At 52.5% G+C, this 14,530-nt stretch overlaps 1 protein-coding gene across 1 annotated transcript; it reads right to left on the bottom strand.

Annotated features, from left to right (window-relative positions):
• Nucleotides 1-6,184: 6,184 nt before the first annotated feature.
• FOXI3 (forkhead box I3) lies at nucleotides 6,185-8,559 on the bottom strand (the record flags this gene model as incomplete). The annotated part of the gene is made up of 2 exons (XM_084263478.1): nucleotides 6,185-6,774; nucleotides 7,866-8,559. 2 exons carry the CDS (start codon nucleotides 8,557-8,559, stop codon nucleotides 6,185-6,187), a joined length of 1,284 nt encoding a protein of 427 aa, XP_084119604.1.
• Nucleotides 8,560-14,530: the final 5,971 nt, after the last annotated feature.

The raw sequence follows: 14,530 nt of genomic DNA, 5'->3' as shown, positions 1-14,530 counted from the left end.
GCAAAGGTGAAATTCTGCTGCATTGGAGAAGGAGTTTTCTTCTCCCATGACCAAGGAGGCTCACCTGTGGATTAAACCTGCGGCTTGCTTTGAAAACTCCCTGGACTCTTCCATCCTTGATGGCCACAGTATTATCTGTAACCAGATTCAAGACCACACGTGGATGTGACACGTGTCATATCCATGCATTCCAGTCTAAAAGCTTGGCCTAAGTTAGGTCTTCAGGCTCCCTCTGCACTGGATGCAGAGAAATAGGCACCTGCAGAGAGCATCTCCTCTGCCCTAATTCAGCCAGCTATTTTTTAGAGTGAGAACTGCTGCAGCAAGCTGAGCATCTTCAGTGCCCATGCAAATCGATAGGATGGGCCCAAGCTCTGCATTGGCCTTTACTAAGATGGGAACTTGAAATGATGCTTTCAGCTCTACTGCTGTAAATATAGGAACAGGAAATGGCTGTGTTGGATCATATTCAGCCTGCAGCCACCCAACACCCCCAGGTCCTTCTCTGCCAGCAGCTCTCCAGCCAATCTCCCCCAGCCTGTAGCTGCAGGGGGTTGTTCTGTCCCATGTGCAGCACTCTGCACTTGGCCATATTAAACTTCATCCCATTGGTCTCAGCCCATGGGTCCAGCCTGTTCAGATCCCTCTGAAGAGCCTTGTCCAAGCTCTGACTCCTTGCACTTGAGGCACTAACCCTGTGTGTTTCAGGATCCCTAACTGAGGTAGCCCCAAAGTGGTAGGGCAAGGTGTGGGTTCTCTGAACCAGCCTGGGGAGGGAAATGGCACAGCTCAACTCCACTATTTACTTCAATTAGATATAAAATCAGCACCACTTGAAGGGTCCAAGGGCAGATTAACCATTTGTCCTGACCTGATTTGTCACTGTTTATTGCAAACGTGGACTGGCCACACGGTGAGAGCTTTGCTTTGTCAATAAATCCTGGACACAATGGGCTGCAGGAAGGAGAAAATGATCCGAGGAGCCTGGGTGGACAGGGCAGATGGCTTCTGCTCTCCTGTGGCAGCCAATTGCCTGGATCAGGCCTGAGATGTTTAATTCACAAACGTGCAATCTTTTTAACTCCTTTTACGTGTCCCCAGGCAGTCTCATAGACACCACCTGAAGTATATTAGAGCCTGGTTGATTATGGGTCTGCTCCAAAGCCCTCTGAAGTCAGTGGGAGTCTTTCCCCTGACTTCACTGTGTTTGGGGCAGGCCCTGGATGAATATCCCTGGGGTGAGACAGTTTAATCATCCATTCAGCAGTACACAAAGCAGATCACATACACTTTTAGCCTGCATTGTATGGTGTTATGAAATGAGAAGATTATTTGATATGATTCAGAGATAGCTCAGGTATAAGGTAAAAAAAAAATACCACCTTTGATGTTTTACATCACACTTCAGTTATTCCTTGAGGGGCAAATTCTCGTCACCTTACCCAGGTGAATACTGTGCTGGGTAATTTGGTCAAAAACATTCCATCAACTTTCTTTTTAATAGAAAATGTTGGGGGGGAAGTTCAGCTTGATGGAGGTTTCTGCCAAAGAGAAGGGAAAAGAAAAGGTAAATCCATGTTTTTCTTCTTTCAGCAATGAGGGAAAACAAAATAATTTGGAACAAAAAAAATCTGCTTTGGATGGATTTTCTAACAGGATAATAAAACCAATCTTTTCTCTTTTTTTTTGGACAAAGCCTAAGGAGAAACAATGATTTCCCAACAATTGCAGTCTCCATCTGGTACAGCTATTTCTAGCTGAGGCATCAGCCATCCAGGTGCCATCAGCCAGGCCTGATTCCTGCTTTGCCTCTCTTGGGTCAAGCCACAAAATGCCTCTTTTCCCCCCTTATTTTGTGTGCTATCAGAATGAGACTGACAGGGCCAAGAATGAGCAGGCCAGAGTTTAGGTACATCATGTTCTAAGTCAGGTGAGTCCTGCAGGGTTTGTGGGGCCTTATCTCAAGGAGTCTGATAAAGTTTTTCTATTGCTAGAGATACAGAGAGGCAAGGGCAGGATACCTACAGCTTCCTTGAACACTACTACATCTTTTGAACTATTCCTCAAGTTTTCAGGGTAAAATCACCCTCAATAAGGCAATAAAACCTTCTGTACAGGCACAACATACTATGGCCAACATAGAGACTTTGTCAGCGACAGGGCAAACCAAAAGCCTCCTCCTCCTCCCTAGGAGATGCAAACCACAGTCCATGGCCAGTGGCAGTAACTGAAGCCCTATTTCCAGAAGAGTTGGCGGGCGATGAAACCCAGCGCTGATGGCTGTGTTCTGCCTTTTGAATCCCCTCCCACCGCCCCGCGATACACTCGGTGTTGCTGGGGGTGAGGGGGTTTGACTTTACTGGCACAAGAGTTTCCTTTGTTGATGGGAGCTGGGTCTCCTTTAGGGGACGGGGCTGATCCAGCTGTACTGGCAAAGCCTTTGTAGTGAGGAGCAGCTCAAGTGCAGACCTGCAGTGGGTGCCTGCCTGAACCTTTGCTGGCGTGTCGATAAGGCCAGCGCCGAGCAAAATTAAACGACCCCATGCTGGAGAACTGCCACACGTAGGAGCCAGCAAGGATCTCTGTTACTGAGCCAACGTGACTTTTGAAATGCCTTGGGTCTGCACTTCTTTTCAAGTGGGGACTGCCTAGTTGTGTGGGCAACCCTCAGCTGGAAGACCCACCATCCCTGGCTGGGAGCATCAGAGGGTGTGGGCAGTGCCAGGCAGAGGAACCAGGCAGTTATGCTTGCAGTCATCACCATGACCGTGGTTTCATATCCAGTGCTGCATCAGTCTTGCCCAAGTGAGGTGGCATCTTTCTAAATGCCTAGAAAGAGTGGAGAAACTGAGTGAAGGTGAGGCTGCCTATGATGCTTAGCTTTAGTGATCAGCAGCTGGGATCTATGGGCTCCCAAATTCCTCCCTCTGCCCATGAGATCACTGCTCCCTCAAAGCCAGAACAAGTCATTTTACAGTGCGGTTCTGGTGGCTGTCAGAGCAGAGGGCAGGAGGCCTTAAGTTTGAGTGTTTCTCCAAGGGATGGACACTTCTCTGCTGACTTCCCTAGGAGCAGGCTATGCTCCGGGCTGCTGGGCTCTCACCAGACCCAGGCTATGAAGAGGCTCATTGTCATGGAGAACTGCCCATCCCAGGCATGGCCTTGGCATTTAGAAGGGAGTGGGACTCTCAGGGTGGGACCAGCAAGCTAATTGCTTTTGTCTTCCTCCCCCCTTCAATGGGGGAGCCACAGTAAATCTCATGACAATAGCTCCGCCGCTTTTAAGTGCCTTTCATTAAACTCAATCCCTCTCCCAAGATTTGCTCAAAGAAGAGCCTCTTTTAATGACAAAAGGAAACCTAAAAGGCTGCCATTAGCTCATTGACTTGGCTCCTCTCTGCAGACTAGGTGTCTATTTGCTGAAATCTACTCCCAAGCCTCCTTTGGGCAGGTTGCTTTTTGACTGACCACACCAGCCTTTTGCGATGGTGTGTCCCCAGGAGAGGACTGTGGCTCCAGCAAAGGCCTCACTTTCCCTGGAGGGAGCTGAATCTGGTGCTACAGGCAGGAAAAGTGCTCTGGGGACAGTTAAACCTCCCTAGAGCCCATCACTGACCCTCAGGGACTGGGCTGGAACACTGTGGTGGGGCAATCCTTCTGCTCTGGCAGTTTCTGGCTATGCCACCACCCAACCCATGTGGCATCCATGTAGAGCCGTGGATATTTGCTGAGGACACCCTGCCAGAGGCAGGCCGCACGGCGCCACAAATTCACCTCCGATCTGGGATCTGATCTGGGATCCTCAGGAGCAAATGTCTGTGGGTACCGACTGCAGAAACACACAGCTGATTGCTGAAGTGGCAGAGGGCAGCCCTGAAACAAATCTAGGTGGAACAGCATGAGCTGGACACATGGCGGTGCCCCACATCAACCCGTTTCTTGCTGAGGCCTGAGAGGTGACGGGATGGTCACTTAGATACACCAGTAAGCAGTTCCTGGCTTGATTAGGGACTGGCTCTAACCCTTTGGAAGGAATTGGGAATCCCTCCAGTGTTCTCTGATCAAACTCAGGAGCGGAGCAAAACCCAAATAAAGCTATTCCACACCTGGTGAAATAAAGCTATTCCACACCTGGTGCAATGGAAGCTGAGCAGGGTAAGCCTGACCACCCCGGCTTTTTTGCAAGAGGCAGTCTGTCCTTTCCCTCCCTCACTACCGAGACGCAATTAAAATCAAGCCGTGGAGGAATTACCCCTAAAGCCAGGAAGATGGTATCTGTGCTGGGAAGGGGTGAGGGAGAAGGGGGGATGAGGCAGGAGTTTGCCACCCGCCCACTAGTCTCAGCTATTGCACAAATGGCGGTTGGCCGGTGCTGGGGAAAGTACTTGGTCCCGCTCCCAAGTGCATGGAAGTCATCTGACGTTTCGTCATGGCTTCATTATGTTTTGGATCAGGCTGGTGGTTTGTCTTGCATCACCACCCTGGGTGTTATGCAGGTAGCCAGTGACGAGGCGCTGCATTGCTCTGCCAGCAATTCTGTTTTCTGAATAGCCCTGACGGAAGGGTGGGCCTCACATCGCGGCAGATGCGTGTCCACATTGAACAGCTGACATTTCATACTTGGCTCCATTATCGATGCGATGTTCCTCACAAAGACATTTCTATTTACGCTCTACCCCCACAAAGCACCCGCCAAACAGCTCCTGAGAGTTGATGGTTTTGCAAAAGGCGGCTAGGATGGGAGTCTCCTGGTTCTGCAGCGTGAACCAGGCCGGAGTCTCAACAGGCCCGATACCTCACACAGGCACAACCTTATTCAGAAAGCAGATCTGCAGAACTCATCAAGCCAACAGTCAGGCTGAGACTCCATACCCTCTGCTAGCGAGCACCAGCCCTGCTTCTTTGCCTTTTTCAAACTGCCTTTTTTAACTAAACCAGCCTGAAAAAGGACAGCTGTAATTAAGACCGTGGGCAAAACCAAACCAACGGCAAAGCCCAGAGTGCCCACTCTGCACAGTGAGTCTGTGAGAAGCTGCAAATCAGCTCTGGGCCCAGCAGAGCAGGTTGGGGTTTTTCTGTCTTACTGCTCAGATAAAATAGTTCATAAATCTTTGCACCTTTTACCCCAAACCACGTGAAAGGAAAACCTGTCTCCCACAGAGCTGTAAAATACCTCAAACATACTGAGGAACAACCAAGTGAAAATCTAACAATGGTTAACATTTTATTCCCAACAGCTGTTCAGCCTGAAAAGGTTCATTAATACACTAAACAAAACTGACAAAAAAATTCAAAACAAATAAAACAACAACAAAAAAAGGGGAAACGAAGTAAAATAAACTTTAACAAAGTTTAAAACACATTATAAATAAGTACAGCTCCAGAGCATAATTTACAAATATAAAACCACATAGAAACATATGTACAGAAGAGTTACATTACGTACAAATATGTATAAAAATACCCCAGTGTTTATTCTCCTGCTAAAGCTGCATGGCTAGAGTTATCTTTGGTACTAAGCTCAGGGTAGAAGATTGTTTTACAGAAGAACACAGCCCCGGCTGTACAATATTTCACATACAGGAAGACCAGAGCGAACCTCCGTGGGTTTTGAGGAGGTTTTGGGTGGGATGCTTAGCTAGAGTGTGCTCTCCCCCGCCCCCCATACATGGCATGTTGCAGGATCAGGGCAGAAAGCAAGAGCTTACAGAGGCAACTGCTGGCAGAAGAGTTTTTTAATACATTGTACAAGGCACTTCATAAGAAATCTCTTCATTTTTTTTTCCCTGTTCTCTCCTAAGACTCACTGGATGTCTACACTTGGCTCCTGCTGGTATTGCTTTATGGTTATAATTTTTAAACTTCTTATTCTACATTCAGGATTGGAAACCTCTGAAAACATTAACTCAGTTCGCTTTCACCTGCAGAACTTGCAGATGGCAAGCCATCTAAACCACCTAACATTTTCCAGGATGGAGAAAAGACTTTGCAGCTGCCTTCTGCTGGTGTTTTAAGGGTGTTCTTATTTTATAAAAGGCTGAGAAGATCTGTCTTCCTGGAAGAACTCCTGGGAAGTGTCCACATTGAAATGCTGTTTGCAAAAGCATACGGTCCGCTGTGCTGCCAAACACACCTGCAGCTCCCGTTCCCTTTGCAGGGCTTGCCGGCTGACTGCCCCAGCATCCTACACCTCCGTTCCATCCCGGGTGTAGATAAGGCTGTTAACCGTGAAGTTGTAGTAGTGGTTGTACTGAGCTCCCTGGCTGCTGCTGCTGGGATGGAAGGAGCTGTAGTAGGCGGGGGAAGGTCCCGCAACCCGCTGCAGCTGGTCTGGTGAAGGCACCTCCTGAGAAGAGCTGCTGGAAGGGGTGAAAGTGCCACTGCTCAGCTGTCCAGCAGAGAAGTTCCTGTGGTGCAGGTCACTGCCGAGACCCCCCGTCAGCCGGCTGCCTCCGCTGCTCAGGGAGCTCATGCCACTGAAGAAGGTGCTGAGGCAGCTGGGGGTAGATGAAATGATACCGGAGGGAGAGGAGCTTTTCGGATGGTCCCTGGCAGAAGGCGAGGGGTCCAGCTCTGGGGGTGGGCTGTTTCCACAGGGTTTGCCTGCGGCTGGGATGGGTCGCTCTTCCTCAGCCTTCAGCCCCCCAAGAGAGGGGGCTGCAGATGCAGTCGCGGGGGTGTTGGGCTCAGAGCGCCGCTTGCGTTTGCGACGGAAGTTGCCGTTGTCAAACATCTTCTCACAGTTGGGATCTAAGGTCCAGTAGTTTCCCTTCCCTGGTGGAAAACAGGAGAAACAAGCGAGAAAGTCAATTTCTGTGACAGCCAGCCCCACCACAGACACATAAGCAGTCTTCTCTGTCAGCACGGCACCCACACCTGTCCTTCCTCTATCTATTGTCCAGTAAAAGGATCCAAAACCTGACTCCAGGACACCATCACCTCCAGCCCCTCCAATACCCAAGGGAACATTAAGGCCACACGGAAGAGGGGAACCTTCCCATCACAGCGCATAAAACCTCGCCGGTTGATCCGCACCTCCACCTCGGACCTGGCCGAAGGGAACTCGAAGCAGGGCTCCCCTTTCTCTGGCTGCCTCACAGCAAACAAGGGACAGTCGCAGCTGTGGAAAGGCAGCTGGCGCACCCAGGGACGGGGAGGCGACGGCAGCCCGGCCGCGGACAAGCTGCCCCACGCCCGGCACTTGGTGCAAGGGGCTGTGGTGGTGTTACCTGTCCCCACACACCTCTCGGCCGTGCCCGGGCCCGACGGGAGCTGCGACCCCACAACGTTCCCCCCAAAGACTCCCGACCGGGACGTCCCCTCCCTGCCGGGCCGGGCCAGCGCCGTCCCGCTGCGCCTCGGTCCGCCGCCCACTCCCGGGCACCGGCCGTGCCCCGAGGCCGGGCCGGAGAGAGACGGGCAGGGAGGGGAGCCGTGAATCACTGCCGAGGGAGCCGGTCCTTGCACAACCGACACTCCCGGCCTCGGCCCGCCCGGACAGCTCAGAGAGCGGGAGAGGGCTGGGGCCAGCCGCCCGTCTCCCAAACCTCCCCGCGGGGGCCGGCGCCGGGTTCGAGGGGGAGAAGGGGGACTGTCTCCTCACAGCGCCCGGCTCCAGGGGACAAGGGAGTTGGGTGTCCTCATGTCACCGGCCCTAAAGGGACAAGGAAACCCGGTCTCCCCGCAGCCCAGGGACCCGGGTCTCCTTCTCACCGCGCCGGCCCCGAGGGGGACCCGCCGGACAAGGGCACCGCTGCCTCCCGCTCTCCCCGCGGTGGTGCCGGCGGCCCCGCGGGCTCAGCCCCCGCCGCTCCACCAGTCTCCCCAGCCCAGCCCCAGCTCCCCAGCCGGCGCGGCAGCCTCACCGGGGTCGTCCTCGTCGCGGGGCACCTTGCGGAAGCAGTCGTTGAGGCTGAGGTTGTGGCGGATGCTGTTCTGCCATCCCGCCTTGCTGCGCTTGTAGAAGGGGAAGTTCTCGGCCACGTACTGGTAGATGTGGCTGAGGGTCAGCTTCCTCTCGGGGGCGCTCTGGATGGCCATGGCGATCAGCGCCGAGTACGAGTAGGGCGGCCGCACCAGCTTCAGCAGCTCCTCCTGGCTGGCCAGGCTCAGCCAGCTCAGCTCCGCGCCGCCCGCCGACGGCGAGCCGGGCGCCGAGGGGGAGCCCACCAGCTGCCCGCCCCGCGAGCAGCCGTACGAGGCCGGCGGCAGGAAGGGAGCGGCGGCGGCGGAGCCGGGCGGGCCCTGCAGGTAGGGAGCGGGGCTGTTCATGCCCCACAGGTAGCCGGCGTTGGCGGGCGCCCCGTAGTCCCCCAGCGCGTACCCGCCCGCCCGCTGCCCCGAGGAGGCAGCGGCGGCGGCGGCGGCAGCGGCGGCAGCGGCGGCGGCGGCCGCGGCGCCGGGCGGGTGGAGGCTGGGCTGGGGGTAGACGCTGAAGTTCTCGCTGCAGTACACAGCCATGTCGGGGGCTTCCTGGGCGCTGCGGGGCTGCGGGGGCGCGGGGGCGGCCGCCGGCGCCGAGGCTCTGGGCTGCGCCTGCTGCAACTCACCGGCGCTCATAATCCCTGGCCATGCAGGGCGGCCGGCGCTCCCCCCCCACCCCACCCCGCCTCGCCGCTGCCGTCCTCTCCCGCGGACAATCCCCCGCCCCTCACGGCCCACGATGGCCCCAGACCAAAAAATCCCGGGGGGCTGCTGCGCTGCGCCCTTATAGGCGCTGCCGTGCGCCCGGTCTCCCCGCCCGCGGCCGGGGCTGGGCGGGCGGTGGCGGCGCGCAGGGAGCAGCCAGTAGCGCGGCTCCGCGCCGGGATGGGAGGCGGAGGGGGGCAAGGCCGGGCCCCAAAAGCGGCGATGGGGGAGGGACCGGCGGGGGGAGCAGCGGGAGGCGCCAGGGATTTGGCTCCCGGCAGCGCGGGGGCAGCACCCCCGACCTGCCCCCCCCCCCCCCCCCGCTCCATCCTGCCCGGCTGTCCGTCCCCCGTCCCGTCCCGGGGGTCTCTCTGCCTTGCCCCGGCCCTCACGGGTCCGATCCCCCTTTCCCACGGCTGCGATCGCCCTTGATCCGTTCGGTCCCAAAACTGGGGGGGAGATTAGCATCGCCGCGGTTGCCCCGACGGGAACGCGGAGGGTGAAATTCGCTTCAACTCTTGTTATTTACGTGTGATTTTGCTGCGCGGCTGACAACAGCCGGGGCCGCGATCGCACCCAATTAGCTTTGCATAAGGAATTGCCCGAAATTAAACAAATAAACCACATCGGCGTGTCCGCTCGCACCGCGGGAGGAAAAGGGGCACGATTTCATGAATAAAAGTTGCTCTTTCGGCTTCGTCTTTCGGTGGAGTTTGAGGGAAAGCGCATCCTTTCGTAGAGAAAACGCTCCCGGTGTTCCCAACGATCCCGACACGCCGGGGTTTGGACCGGGACCGGCTCCCAAATCCTTCTCGTCCGGGGCAAAGCACACGATGGGACCCACGCGTGTCACAAGGGAAATATTCTCTATTTTGCTCGAGAATTGAGGGGTTTGGTGGGGTTTTTTTGTCCGTTCCTTAGAACATGTAAAATCCCCGGGTCTTAAACTCCGTTCTCTGCTGGGAAAAATATGGAAAAATCCCCTTTTCCAGGTAGAGATGCGAAGTGCTCTCCCCAGGGCTGCAAGAGCCGGGTGTCTTGACTTGACATCGGGGATTTTGGGGAAGAGAGGAGCGTTTGGGAAAAGTCTTTTGAATTTTATGTCTTCGATAAAACAGTTGCAAGCGCAAATGTGAATCAGTGCAGCTGAATCGGGGGAGCTCTCCCGGGTTACCTCCAATCCCCCAAATTTCCCCCCATCGTGTTATCTAAGCAGGGGTGTGAGAACTGGAGGATTTGCACCATTACATTTCGTTTTAAAACAAGTGGACAGACGGTTTGGAGACTTTTACACTTGAAAACGAGCGTGAGGAAGAATTAAGATTTCCAGTTTCTTCCTTTACTCACAAGGGGAGGTATTTGGGTTTGTTCTTTTTATTTGGGGAGGGGGGTGCTTGTTTTGTGGGTTGTTTTGGGGGTTGGATTGGGTTGGTTTTATTTAATTTATTTTTTGGTGGTGTTATTTTCTTTCTTTCTGTCACTGCGGTGGATTTGATTTTGTGTATTTTGGGGAAAGAGTTTACCGTGTGTATTTGGGTAGCCAGAACGGCAGGAAAAGATTTTTAACGTTATGTTTCACAAGGTGCCTTTCCCCCTTCTCTGCTCCTTTGCCTTTATTATTTATAGCTGCTCCGCATCTCTTTGGAGAAGGGTCGTACTGGAAAAGGCTGATTTGAAGTCTGACCGGACAGCAGGCATCGAAACCAAGCCGTTTTGGGGGGAAACCACAACTGGAAAGGACATCTAAAGCACAAGAAGCAGGTAGATTTGAAGATTTAGGCGCTTAAAGAGCTCAGCCGGCAATGTTTTTGCTCTAAAATCCCCACAGAGCGGTGTTTATCCGTTTGCTCACCCCCCCGATCGTTGCAGGAGGGAGCGGAGCGGTCAGCGGCATCGCCGCATCTATCGCTGGAAATCGCGATTGCTGCTTGGGGATCTGATGTGTTTGGGCACAGGCAGAGCCATCTAGAGGAACGGCCCGGCCATGGCGCCTTCCCTCGGGGGCAGCACGGTGTGCTGCCTTCGGCTCGCCTCTCGCTTCGTTCCTCCGCTTCCAGCAAAGGAAACGGGTGAGAAAACAACGCGGAATTAGCTGTAATAAAAACGCCTGTCCTCAGAAAACTCCGGCTGGCTTTGCCAAAGAGCGAGGAACGTGAAATAAAAGTCGCTTTAAGAGGGGTGATTCCCTAGCTGGGGTGGCAGGGATATGCAAACCAACACTTCAGATTGAGGAGTGGAGAGAGCAAAGCTTTGACGGTGTGACAGCTGGGGGGATGTCTGATTGTCTTAGAGCATTTATCCTGGGAGCAGCACACAGCGCTGCCTCGAAACAGCCTCAGCTCTCACTACAAACCTGCTGCTGTTCCCTTTCTGCCAGGAGCAGCATGAAGAGATCCAGCACTCTGCCTCTCTGCCCTCTGACAGGGCTTTGCTGTCTGGGAGACATTTGCCTTTTGGAAACGCACCCAGGAGCTGGCAAGTGAGGACCTGAAACTCAAAGCTGGAATGGGTTTCAAGGTAAGAGGCTGAGGCTACTGTCCATCCCTGCGAGCAAGTTCGGGGTTGGGCTCGGGTGACGCTGCAGAATCACTCTGTGGCTCCTGAGTTGCCAGGACACTTGTTAGCGTTGGTGCTACAAGCGTGGAGTGAGGTGGGCTGGGTAGGGAAGCCCATGGCACCTGGGAGTCGGGGCTGAGCCGTACCCCCAGCCAGCTGTGATTACACGCAGACTTCTCCAGCCAGCTGCCTTGGAAAGCGTTACAAGACTTCCCAAGGAAGAGCGTGGCTGGGGAGCAAGGTCCTCCCTGTCCTTGCCTCGTGCTAGCCACACCGTTTGGTCTGCTGGTGGCTTGTTGGTGTCACACATGCAGCACACGCTTTTCTCTCCTGCAGGGAGAAGACACTGTCTTTGCCTCTGAGACCCCGCTCCTCTGAAGATGTAGGCACAGGCTTCACTTTCCTCTTGTGGGTGTCAGGTGTGTAACAGCTGAACACAGAAACCTGAAGAGGCTTCAGACCGCAGCACCCAGTACCGCAGCGGGAACCGATACCTGCACCCACCTGCATCTCTCCGTTTCCCAAGGATGCTGAGGTCTAGGCACAGGGAATGTGTTGGAGGATTGGGATGTAGTAACTCCCGTTGGCTACTGTTGACTTTAGCACTAGGAGAGAGAGAGAGGGATCCCTTCAATGGCTCCGAATTGCTGCAGTGAAGCAGGAACCACAGGTTTGGTTTGTTTTGGCTGCATTTGCAATATAAGTCTGACTTTCTCCCTAGGGCTGGCAAGAGGTGAGGCAGTAACTCCACGGCTGACATAGAGAAGAGTCCTTCATGTGCAGATTGTATCGTTTCCAGAGTCATCAACGAAATTGGGAATGAGTTCATCATCCTCAGGGACAAGACAGGAGAAGTATCTTTTCTCTTGCAGTGGTCCAGGACTGTGGCTCCACCCTCAAGAATATCAAGGAATTAACTAAGAACAGCTCAAATTAAACTCTAAATTTAAACTCCCTGATTTACAACTAAGCCTATTCCTTCCTAGACTGGGTGCTTTACACCTATTTATCTGCTATAAGTAAGTCTGTTTTTCACTAACCCTCTGATTTGTCCTGTAAATGGGTAACAGGGAGAGAGTGTCTCATGGTATGCAGTAGGTGAATTTGGAAGGGTGTTCTGTGTATGTGTATACAGGTTGACATAATTTTTCTCCCTTGCCCAAGGAGAAAAATACATATTCCTCTCTCTCTGTACCTAATCATCTGTTGGACTGAAGTTCTGGTGACCAAATTTTACCAACTTGCCTTATGATAAGATCAGAGGTTTTAAAATCTTTCTTGATTTTTCAGACCCTACAACATTTCCTGGGAGGGTGTCCCCACTCCAGGATTTTCCAGGCTACTGACAACAGACTTGGTTTGGTTTTGCTGCTTGTTCCAGGCTGCAGACCGGAGGGTTAGGGTTTTGGAATAGCAAGGATTTTCCCAGTGCATTTGTATAGCACTGAGCACGATGGAGCCCTTAGACTCCCCCACAAAGCAAGGAATAAATCACAGTTTATCACAAGCTGTAGTTACTCCAGCACTTCAGGCTGTTGTGAGCGAACCCCACCGCTGAAAGCAGCAGGTCTGCTCTGCATCCACTCCTGGCTGCTTTTTCTGGCTGCTGTGCTTGCAGGAGTGTTTCTGTGGCTGTGGAATGGGGCACTGATCCAACTCAAAAGGAACACCCTCTTCCCAATCCCTTTTTTTTTTAAACCCTCTTTATTTTTTTGTGTCCCCCCCCTGGTTAGTTTTAGCCTGGGTCTGCCTAGACCCTTCCTGAGTGAGAGCTTGTTAGCCACTGATTAACCAAAGGTTTGATAAAAGCTTCATTGTTTGTAACCCCTGTAAACTATCCAGAGCTGTGCTCCTAATAAAAGTGGGATTAAATAGACACCTTAGGAGTGAGACAGTTGCAAGTGGGAATTTCAGAGTTCTGGGGGAACAAGGGGATGTGGCCAGGCTTCAGTGACTCTGTGTATCAAAAGTGATTTTGCCACTGCTGGGATAGAAGCCTGACTTTCCAGTTTTGGAAGGAAAAGGAGCCTGGTTGGAGATAGAGGGAAGTTAACTGTTTGGGGGTGGATTACACACGCTCTCCAGGTGTTTGGGAGCGTGTTTGCAGCAGCTCTCAGCACCCTGCATCCCTCCTGCTTCTCCTCAGGCTTCAGACTTCTAAAAAGCCTTTGGAACTCCCCACTCTGATCCCACATATTTCATCCTTCCTCCTAGATGGTACTGTCAGACGGGGTCTTTTCTGGGAGGAGTGGTAAGGGAGGAGCTTTGTTCTCTCCTGCTTAAAGCTGGAAGCTGACCTGGGCTGAAATAAAGCAACATTTTTGTGCTTTCTGCATGTTTTTGATATATAATGGGATGCTTGAAATGGATCTTGGTGCTCTGGGCTGGTTGCCATATAGTGATCACAAAGGTAAAAGCCAATGTCTCTGGGTCTTAACTCATCTGAATAGACCACCACTGCCCTGGAATGAGCAGTGGGAGTGAAAGAACATAAATATATGGTCGGCTAAGGTAAAGATAGTCAGAACTAGTCATAGGTAAAGGCAGTAGGTGCCATCACCACCACATGGAAACGGAGGAGTATTGATATTTTATTTTCTGTTGTCTGGGAGAGAAAATCAGATGGAGTGTTAGTGTCAGAGAAAGAGCATTTTGGGGACCACTGATAACTAGAGATGATGTTAAACAGCAACCATGTAAATTAAACATTTTAAAATCAGCCAGTCCTGATAATGCACAGGCAGGAGTGAGCTTTCTGAAGGTGTTTGGCTCAGTGTCATGTTGGAGGTGGGTTTTTCTAAAATGGGGTTTAAACATCAGTATGGTGCAGATTAGGAGGATCTAACCAGGTAAAGAGAGATCTCCCAATGTTACCGTGAGGAATGGATCCTTGAGTCTCTTTGCAGGGAAATCCTCTGAAAACTGGGGCTATGGAGTGTTAAATAATGAAGAGGATGGTTCACTGACACAGGGCTACCTAGGTCTCTGCATGGGAACTGGGAGCAAGTAGGAAGGGTGTATTTTGATAAATTTAGGAGCCAAACCTGAGACTGATGAGGTGACAGAGTCTGTCCCGGAAATTCATTAATTATTATTTGTTTTAAACGTGGTTGTGGTTCATGTGAATAATCAGCTGTTCCTTCTTGTGACCTTGGGGTCAATGAGGCAGAGAAATAAAGAACAGTCTTGAGGGTTTTTTTCCAAACCTAAATGATTCTGTGAGTTACTATTGTTTCATATTGATAGTGCATCAAATTCTGAGAGCACCTGTAAAATCAGGAGTAGCAGGATAAAGGAACAGGGATGAAGTTGTTTATTATCCAGTCACATACAAGAGCTGGGGGAC

Source organism: Gallinula chloropus (genome assembly GCF_964237585.1).
Source record: "Gallinula chloropus genome assembly, chromosome: 4".
NCBI classification, from domain to species: Eukaryota; Metazoa; Chordata; class Aves; order Gruiformes; family Rallidae; genus Gallinula; species Gallinula chloropus.
This window is presented reverse-complemented; position numbering and strand designations above follow the sequence as displayed.